Genomic DNA, 10037 nt, shown 5'->3' with positions numbered 1-10037 from the left:
GCAGCGTGTGGGAGCCGCGCTCTTCCCGCCGCCGGGCGGCGCCCTTCCGCCGCAGGGAGGACTCGACGCTCCCGCGCCGTCTCGCGATGTTTCGCGCGGCCACGTGACGCAGGGGCCGCCGGTGCGCTCCGCCAGAGCGGTGCCAGGGTTCGGTGTGGAGAAAGGGGAGGCCGGGGAGGAGGCGCGCTCCCGCCGGGCCGAGCCGTGGGGAGCGGGGCCGGGCCGGGCCGGAGCAGGCCAGGAGCAGGCCAGGCGGCGCTGCCCGGTGTCCCGCGGCGTGGCGCGGCCTGGGCCGCACGTGGGGCCTGCTCACCTCTGGGGCCCGGGCCGCCTTCGCCGCCGTCCGTCCCCGTGCCCGGCGGTTGTATTTCCAGCTCGGCGGGGCGGGGCCGGCCTGCTCTGCCCGCTGAGCGATGTCCCCACCGCCGCCGGAGGCGGTGCCCGAAGAGGTGCTGGAACAGTGGCGGCAGTACAGCGAGAGCGAGCGGCACTGGGCCGCGCGCCGCCGCTTCATCCTCCGCCACCTCCACAGTTACCCCGGAGCCGCCATCGACCAGCTGCTGGCGCTGTCCGTCCTCTGGAGCAACCACATCTTCCTGGGCTGCAGGTGAGCTGCGCCGCGGGCGGGGGGTGGCCGAGCTGGAAAGGGAAGGAACCGAAGTGAGGGGGGTCGCCCCGGGTGAGGCCCTGGAGGACGTGGAGAGCTGGAGTGAGGGACCCCAGGACCTGGGGAACCATGAGAGGATGGCCCGGTAAATGGAAGAGGCTCCCAAGCTCTGTCAGATCGCTGCTGCCAGCGCTGGGACGTGTAGGTCTGGGAGGAGTCTGAGGCGCACCCCGATTGACTCACCTGGTGCTGGGACCGTTTTTCAATGGGACGCGATGCTCTCAAGGCAGGAGCAGCTGCCAAATAACTGAGTAACTTTGGTAGTCTGTACTGTGGCCAGGAGGAACTTGGAAACCCTGAGAGGCACGTGGCTTTGCTTTTGTTAGCATTGCCGCCCCGAAGTCTCAAGGGAATATCCTGCATTATCTGCATAGATCCAAGTCAGCTTGTTTAGGTGTAGGCTTGTATGGTTTCCTATTTCTTTCTGATCCGAGTGCTGAACTGTTCTGCTCTATGAGCATCAAAATTGAGCTTCGTATTAAAGTAACTTCAAATTCTAAAGCATGGATTAGTGTTTTAAAATCAAGGCTTCTGTACCCTTCACTATCTTTGTAGCCTTAAAATTTCCTTTGATGAAACCCAACAGAGTGTTGAATTGGAAGATTGCCTGCAGAATGTCCAGAGGGCCCAGAGAACAAGACCTGTGAGGGAGGAGTTAAATAACAGGGTGTAATTAGTTCAGAGGTCGCTGAGGGAAGATGTGTGTTCTCAGGTATGTTAAAGGTAGTTGTAAAATGAGGAGGAAATAGTACAGCGTGCTCTGCAACTGCTGCAATCAGAAGAGGTAACAGACTTAAGTTGCACTGTGGGGATTGCAGTTAACCAGACGTGGCATCCTCTGCCTTCATGAGCAGCCTCCATGAGGTGAGGTTTCAAAGACCAGGTTAGACAGGCTCATACCGGGACAGGTTGGTCTTCCTCCGTGCAGAAACCTGTGCCCCAAACAAGACCATCTGTTTTGAAGAAGAATGACATTCCCAAGCCATATGTAATGCTGTTCAGAAGCCTGCTAGAAAAGGGCAGCACATTTGATGCGGCTGTCCAAGGCAGTGTGTGTTTCCCTCTATGAGGTGCAGATAGCCATCCAGGCTCCTGTCCCTGCTCTAGGTGAGGGCTGTCCCCACTGCACAGCTCCTCCCGTCTGTCCCAGCATGTTCTTCCCGTGCTCAGGGGAGTGGCACAGAGCTGAATGTCAGCAGGTGAGGCAAACACTGTGTTGGTGCGTGTGCAGATCTCAGAATTGAGCACAGGTCTCAGTTCTGTCTGGTTCTCAGGAACAGGAAGGGCTTTTCCTGAGTGCAGAGCGAGCAGATTGACAGAGCCCTTGGAACAGGAGTGTTTAAAAGCTAATTTAGGTTACTGTTTCATTGGCTGCTGCCTTTAGAAGGTGAGCACTTCACAGTACATGTGCAAGATTGCCTTTTCTCCTTTCTGACTCCCAGTGCAGAGCTGTCAGAATATAGTTCTGTGCCATATTGCTAAGTTTTATTTCTTGTTCAGCTTTGGGCTTGCAAATCATTTGAAAACGTGTCAGGTCCCAGAAGCAATGGAAAGCTTAGATGGTCAGAGCTGTCTGGCCAGCTTGGATAGTGTATGTCCTGTATCATGTATGTCCTGCCCATGTGGTTGCAGCCACCTCACCTCCTCCATGGCTCAGGGATTTAAAACTTTCATGCACAACTACCAAGCTGAAAAGGAGTTATTCACACATAGGTTCATCTGTAGTCATAAGTAACTTGTTAGCAGTGTCCTGCCCCAACCTTGCAGAGCCGCCTGCCAGCACCAGGGGTGGCAGGAGGGGTGATTTTGGTCAGGTCCTGTGCCAGCATCTCAGCAGCAGCAGGGTGAGAGCCTCTTCTGCTCTTCTGTTGGGCCACGTTCTGCAACATAAATGACCTGGTTTTATTCTATGGCCTGTGTGAGGCTGAGTTGTCTGCCTGGGGTAGGTACTGAGGGACTGGAATCCTAGCTGACACAGAGACTGTAGGAGTGATTTAGGCTTGGAACAGGTGCAGGGGGGGAGTTGATGGTGGGGCCGGGTGCCCCTTGTGGGAGCACTCCTGACATGGTTTGGTTTTGGATCCACGCAGGTATGGCTCGCAGGTCATGGAAAAGGTTCTCAAGATGGCAGAGGGCATTGACATCGGGGAGATGCAGACGTTCGAACTGGTCCCTGGCAAGACACTGAAGAGACAGCGGTCCCCACCTGACAGTAAGTGCATTGGTTGAGTGTCACGGGGGCCTGGCCCTTCTGTTGGGTAGAGGGTGGGCTGCAGGGAGCCTGGGAACTGCAGGGTAGCATTAGCAGGCTGGAGAGCAGCAGCCATGGTGAGCTCTGCTGGACTGCAACTGTTCTCTTCCTCTACCATGTCATCAGACATATTTAATTCAGGCAAAGTTTTTTGCTTAACTAAACTATAATTTTTATTTGAAATTGCTATGTAATTGTTTTTTGCTAATTATAGTGTTAGGGAATTGGACCTGAGTCATTAAAAATCACTGTCTGTCTGTCCTTCTTTGATGTAGTGAAGTGATGCTCTGACCTGAGAAGCAGTTATTTTCAGATGCTGGTTTTCAGATAGGACCTGCCTAGTGCGTGGATCTTGGGTGTTTTCCTTTTATTTCCTACTTGGCCTGGAGGAGTCCCACATAGCTCAGCACAGCCCTTGCTCTCAGGGATAGATGTTCCAGCTATAGCTGTTCTAGAAGAGGAAATGCAGTAGGCAGAGTGGCTGTCTGTCTTGTTGGCTTCCTCCGCTGGCTCTATTCCACTCCAGTCATCAGAGCTCCCTGCCCTTCTCAGGAAGGAGAAGCCTGGAGATGTGGGTTATGGATGTGAGCAGCAGGCCTCTGCTCTGCGGGGCAGTGTTGGTTAATAGTGTAGCTTTTTAAAATGCAGGTGCTCGGACAGGCCAGGACTCCTCTCTAGGCCTGGATGCAATCCCTAGCTCTGCCAGAGTTTCTTCTCTTACTTTGATAATGCAGTCATCTTTCTAGGCTTCCCTGTCCCGTCTGCAAAACAGAGAAGAATACTGCTTTATCCCGTGCTGTGTATTTCTTTTAGGCAGCAGCTATGGAGGAAGGGTTCCATGTTGTGTGCTACACACAGCAAAGAGCTCTTGTACTGGGGAGGGCCTTTAGGTGTTCCTGCAGTGCAGTCATCAAAATACCAAGCTGAGCAAGAAATGGAAACTTTGTCATAATTCATCAAAACAGCAATGACTGAAGGATTTAATACGCATAAGAGCTTTGCCACCTGATTTGAGTGTCTGTATGCCAAGTACTCTTTTTCAACTGCAGTGAACTAGTTTATGATAAGTATGCTGATAGTGTGATGACTAGACAGATGTTACCAGACCTGTATTGCAGCTGCACGCATTGGCATTGGATCAGATGGTTCATTCCAAGGCACTGAGGTGGCCCTTTGCTCCTCTAGTGGAATTGCATATATGTACCACTTCAGTGTGGAGGGAGGGGGCTGCATTGTACAATCTAAAATCTCTGAATCTGAGAATTGTTTGATTTGGAAGAGACCATTAAAGGTCATTTAGTCCAACTCCTCTGCAGTGAACAGGGACATCTAAGGCTAGAACAGGTTGCTCAGAGCCCGGTCCAGCTTCATCTCGAATGTTTCCAAGGATGGGGCATCTACTACATCTCCAGGCAACCTTTGCAGTGCCTCGCCGCTCTTAAACCAACTTTTTCCTACATCCAATCTAAATCTCTCATTTTAGTTTGAAACTGTTTTCCCTTGTACTTTTACAACTGACCCTGCTCAAGAGTCTGTTCCCTTCCTTCTTACAGCCCCTCTAGATACTGATAGGACGCACTCAGCTTTCCCCACAGCCTTCCCTTCTCCATGCTGCACAGCTCCAGCTCTCAGCATATCCTCCTAGGGAGGTGTTCCATCCCTTGGATCATTTTTGTGGCCCTCCTCTGGTCATCTCCTTCTCTTTCATGTGCTTTAACATAGTTATCAGGAGTTTTGGGATCTTCCCTAACACTGAGGTGAGGCTGACAGGTTGGTAGCTCCCTTGATAATCTTTTGTACCCTTCTTAAAAGTGGATGCTATGCTGCCTTTTTTGCAGTCACCAGGGACTTCAGCTGATGACATGTCTGTTCAGAACCATCAGAAGTGACTGGAGGCTACGTCAATCAGTTCTCTCAAGACTCTGGGATGCATCTCATCAGAACCCATAGACTTATGAATGTTCAGGTTCCTGAGTTGGCAGAAGTCTTCACAGTGGAAATGTTGCGTAGCTATCTTTTAGATGTAGCATCTTTGCTTATCAGTTCTTTGTCATTTACTGCAGGAGCTCTGTATATCAGGATACTGTGCCTCGTTTGCGTTTCTTCTGGTTAATATATGGGGTCTACCACTAATGTGGACTCACTTCAGAAATGAGTGGATGTGTTCAGTGGGCAGTGCTGTGGGGCAGAACAAGTGAGTCAGACCTAAAATCCTTTTAACTGAAGATGTAGTGATTTTTGTATGCTAGTTGCAGAGCTGGAGGTACCACGAAGTGACCTGCATAAGGACGAACGTTCTGTTTTGATCAGTTGCAAACATCAAGAAGGAAACATTCTGATTTGTGTCTCAGAAGTAATTCTGTGCATGAATTCTGCATGCTCCTTTTGGAGATGACTCTGTGCAAGCATTTCTCTCTGTTGTTGTATTTATTGGTAATCTTGTAATTGTTTTCCACCCCATAGGTTCAGAGCGGAAAGAGGTTCCTGAGCCTCCGAAAAAGATGGTCCCTCGGTTCCGCGTGCGGCCACGTTTTGAACCCATCCATTTTGTAGCCAGTGCTGAGAAGGATAACAAGAAGGAAGATTCTCAGGACAGCCAAACACAGGAGATGCACCAAGAGGCAAATACAAACAGTGTAACGCAGCCAGCTGTAAACTGTATAGATTCTCATTTTGAGAATGCCCAGAGTGTGGATCCCCAGAACTCCAACTCAGCTGGGTTTGGCTTTGCAAGCCAGGCAGCAGCTCCCAATAAGGCTGTGAATAGTACGGACGTTGCCACAAGTGGCGTGTTGCAGGTTTCTGTTCCTCCCTCAGCTGTCCAGTCTGTATCAGAGACTTTCCCTCCATCAGCTATAATGCTGAAGCAGAGTTTTATTGAGAAACTGTCAGCAGCTGTCTGGAAAAATCTTACTAACCCAGATGCAAACATGGGGACTGATAAAATTAACTATACGTATCTCTTGACACGTTCAATTCAGGCATGCAAGACAAATCCTGAATATATTTATGTTCCTCTGAAAGAAATTGCCCCCGCTGACCTCCCGAAGAGTAAGAAGCTCCTAATAGATGGCTTTGCTTGTGAAGTACGATGTCAGAATGTCTACTTGACCACTGGTTACGCCGGCAGCAAAAATGGATCCAGGGATCGAGCCACAGAACTGGCAGTCAGGTTGCTACAGAAGTCTGTAGAAGTTCGGGTTGTGCAGAGGAAGTTCAAGCACACCTATCGTGAAGACCTGGTGGTGTGCCAGGCAGGTGTGAGTTGCCCAGATTTCCCTCCTGCTCTCAAACCTCATGAGGAGTTTGTAGTAGCCAACAGGGACTGTGTCCCAGCACAGCCCGGTACTGAATCCACAAAAGGTTCCACTACCGCCAGCAAACACTGGACTAGTTTTGTTCTCACAGAGAATGCCAGCGACGCAATAGGAATACTGAACAATTCTGCCTCGTACAACAAAATGTCTGTTGAATATAAATACGACTACATGCCCAACCGCATGTGGCGTTGTCGAGTGTATCTACAAGATCACTGCTTAGCTGAGGGATATGGCACTAAGAAGACCAGCAAGCATGCTGCAGCTGATGAAGCACTGAAAATCTTGCAGAAGACGCAGTCAAACCTGACAGCCATCAAAATGACTCAGGTGCAGAAAGTGGGCCGCTCGTCACAAGGCCCTGGGAGGAAGAAGGACCTGAAGGACCTCGTGGTTTATGAGAACTCCAGTAACCCGGTGTGCACGCTGAATGACACCGCGCAGTTCAACAAGATGACTGTTGAGTACGTCTTCGAAAGGATGACTGGCATGCGGTGGAAATGCAAGGTGCTGCTTGAAAACGAATTCATCGCAGAAGCAGTCGGAGTGAAGAAATCTGTCAAGCACGAGGCGGCAGAGGAAGCTGTGAAGATCCTCAAAAAGACTCAGCCAACTGTTGTTAATAACCTGAAGAAAGGCGCCATTGAAGACGTCATCTCCAGAAATGAGATTCGGGGGCGATCAGCAGAAGATGCTTTGAAACAGAAGATCAAAGAAGACAACATCGGGAATCAAATTTTAAGAAAGATGGGCTGGACAGGTGGCGGCCTGGGGAAGGACGGCGAAGGGATTAGAGAGCCCATCTCAGTGAAGGAGCAGTTTAAAAGGGAAGGACTTGGGCTTGATGTGGAAAGGGTAAATAAAATCGCTAAGAGAGATATAGAACAGATCATTCGAAACTATGCCTACTCAGAAAGTCACGTTGACTTGACGTTCTCTACAGAACTGACCAATGATGAACGGAAGCAGATACATCAGATTGCCCAAAAATATGGTCTTAAAAGTAAATCTCATGGCCAAGGCCATGATAGGTTCTTGGTGGTGAGCAGAAAGCGGCGCAAGGAGGATCTGTTGGACCAGCTGAAGCAAGAAGGCCATGTTGGGCATTACGAGCTCATTATGCCTCAAGCTAATTGAGGCTCAGTGTCCGATTTTATTGGTGAAAGTTAGAAATGACATTTCTAGATGCCTGGTTGAAGAAAGAGATGCTGCATTTCTTGTTGCGTGATACGTTAACATTAAAGTCTTTTACTTTGCTCCTATGGTTTCTGAAACGTTGCTAGACGATTAGGACCGAGCGAGTTCTATTCGAGCATATTAGCACAACCCGACACCAGTAGTGCTGTTACTGTATGTCTTTGATATTTCTTGTTCCTTCACATTTTAATAGTTTTCTAATAGTGAAAGCACGTGTCCCAACGGAGAGAATTAGACACCACTTGAAATTATCGTTCCTTTATTCTTCTTAACCTGTTTGACCCAGCAAGGGAAAAAATGCCTTGTTTGAAAAACAGAAAGGATAAAAAGCAAAGGAAATGCAGTTTGGAGGAATAAACCTGTGTGTAAAGTTGGTACTGATGACAATAAAAACACAGCTTTATTTCTGGGGAAAAAAAAGCAACAAAACCAAACAACTTTTGTCACCTTTTGTGTAAAAAGAAATGTGTGAAAACTGCATTTATTAAGAAACGTGTATATAGCAAAAGGTCTTGTCTCTGCTGTGCACCTGTGTGGAGAAATGTCCTTACCCAGTGTAACGGTACGGATTTATTCACAGGCTTTTACCTTGAGCCTCCCATACTGACAGTCACTGAATGCGCCTTACTCATCAGTGCATCGGACTTAGATAATTCCAGTGGATTTTTACCTTGGAGCACTGCTTGACGTGTGTACAGACCACGGGGAAGTGTGAAATAGCAAACCTGGAGGTAAACACGGAGCCCACGCATCAGAGATGCTAGTGTAGCTTGTTGGAATGTTACATAACTTATTTTTTTACTTTGAATATGAGCTCTTTAACCCAAGCAAAATTAAATCTGTGCCTGATTATTTCTCTGTTATTGTACCTCTGCTTATGTTATGTGAAGGGTGATTCACAAGCGAATGGTTGCATTGCTCTGAAGTATGGTGCAGGTTGGTGCTGGAGTCTGCAGTGCTCCTCATGCCTGTGGAGCAGGCCGGGCTGCTGCCTGTGCTGAGCCTCCAGCAGGGCTGTGAAATGGAGCTGTGCGAGCCGCGGGGGAGCACCCAGCCTGGAGAACAGGGAGGTCAGGCAGGGAGCTTGGAAGAGCCGAGGGGGAGGTCTGCCTAGAGATGCCGTTCTTGGTCACCAGCAGGGCCTGCGGATTCTTTGTGCAAGGACAGCTGGTAAAACTAATCCTAGTGCCTCAATTCTTTGCCCGTTCTCCTGTTGGCTTATGCCTCAGCTATTGCTTTTGTTTACTCCCCATATTTGCCTCTTCATTTCTTTACGTTGTGTTTTCATTTCTGACACTATTGTTTCTAATACCTGGCTCTGTGTGACTGACCCCCGCTGATGGAGCAGGAGATGCTAGAGACGTGCACAGGCTGGGATTTGTCAGCCAAACAGTGAGGAGGAGGAGGTTCTCCTGGAAGACTTCACTTAAAGGTAAGACTTGCTCGGGACAGGGAAAGCAGCTCTGTGTGTCTTTAGGTGGTTTCAGCTTGGGCACCTGTCATAAAAGCCTGCTGCTGTGTAGGAAGGATGATGTGGCAGAAAATACTGAAAGGGTTTTTATTCTTGCATTGTGCGTTCTACTTTGAATCCAGCTCTCGGGGTGCTGGGTTCTAGCAGATGGCGGTGTAGGAGTGTGGAAGAAGCCTGGTACTTCTGAGTATTCCTGCAGGCAGGAGTGCAGCTCCCTCTCCCCAGCTTGGTTCTGCAGAAGGTCCTTGGAGCTCGGTGCCACCAGGAAAAGTAGCAGGAGCCCCAGGGCAGTGCTGGGCTGAGAAATCTCTGCTGAACAGGGTAACAGCACTGTATGGGTTGAAATTTAGTGGATTAAGGACTTGCGTAGGAAAGTGGTAAAGGTGAAGTTTTTCATTTCTGGCTGCCTTAGGGCTGATACCATCCTGATTTTTAGTGAGGAGCAAGACATAGAAAAACAGAGGGAGTGGTGTGGGTGATAGTATGAGATTAATGTGAGCCATTCAGAAAGGTTTCTGCTTGCAGAGGCAGAAGTTACATAGGGTACAGGGAAATGGCCAAGATCCCTCTCATGCCTTTTGGTTGGCTTCAGTCTTCCCAGGTGTCGGGGTATTGCACACCAGTGTTACACTGATGGCTGCTCAACTGGCTCTTGATTTAGGTGAATTTTGCACAACAGATGCTTAAGAATCAAGATGACTCAAGCCAGATATACTGTGTCCAGACACACTCCTAAGGGCCTATCAGCTCTAGCCCTATGCATGAGATGTAATGACCCCTATGTCTGCCTCCTGTAGTTGGTTTCTTGACATTGCTCAGTAGCAATTACAAGGGTTCAGCTTAGACAGTCCTTTAGGAAAGCCAGCAAGCACAAATAAGCACAGCTGCAGTGGTGAAAGGCTGCCCTGTGCAAGGCAGACCTGCCCAGTGTGTGAAGTGTTGTCACAGAAACGGGCTAATGCCTGATGAATCTTTTAATTACTTGTCAGGCTGCCTTATTTGTGGAGCTGAGGAGCAGAACAGCTACCAGCTTTTGTTAGATGCCAGTCATTCTCATCACGTTCTCTTCATAAGATGGACAGAGTAGAAGCACGATTCTCCTGTCAGTTACTGAGCCTTGTAAGCTACTGTTAC

At 49.2% G+C, this 10037-nt stretch overlaps 1 protein-coding gene across 1 annotated transcript; it reads left to right on the top strand.

Moving 5' to 3' along the window:
• The first annotated feature begins 300 nt into the window (after positions 1 to 300).
• Positions 301 to 8290, top strand: NKRF (NFKB repressing factor). The gene is made up of 3 exons (XM_072334329.1): positions 301 to 607; positions 2758 to 2879; positions 5382 to 8290. The coding sequence occupies exons 1-3, from the start codon at positions 414 to 416 to the stop codon at positions 7370 to 7372; spliced, it is 2307 nt and encodes a 768-aa protein (XP_072190430.1). The 5' UTR covers positions 301 to 413; the 3' UTR covers positions 7373 to 8290.
• The last annotated feature ends 1747 nt before the right edge of the window (positions 8291 to 10037 follow it).

Source organism: Excalfactoria chinensis, chromosome 4 (assembly GCF_039878825.1).
Source record: "Excalfactoria chinensis isolate bCotChi1 chromosome 4, bCotChi1.hap2, whole genome shotgun sequence".
NCBI classification, from domain to species: Eukaryota; Metazoa; Chordata; class Aves; order Galliformes; family Phasianidae; genus Excalfactoria; species Excalfactoria chinensis.
The sequence above is the reverse complement of the archived record's forward strand: the minus strand, read 5'-3'. Positions and strand labels throughout refer to the sequence as shown.

Coding starts and splice junctions, on each gene's coding strand:
- NKRF (XM_072334329.1), top strand. CDS start 414: ATGTCCCCACCGCCGCCGGAGGCGGTGCCCGAAGAGGTGCTGGAACAG. Junction 608..2,757: donor CACATCTTCCTGGGCTGCAG/GTGAGCTGCGCC, acceptor GGATCCACGCAG/GTATGGCTCGCAGGTCATGG. Junction 2,880..5,381: donor ACAGCGGTCCCCACCTGACA/GTAAGTGCATTG, acceptor TCCACCCCATAG/GTTCAGAGCGGAAAGAGGTT.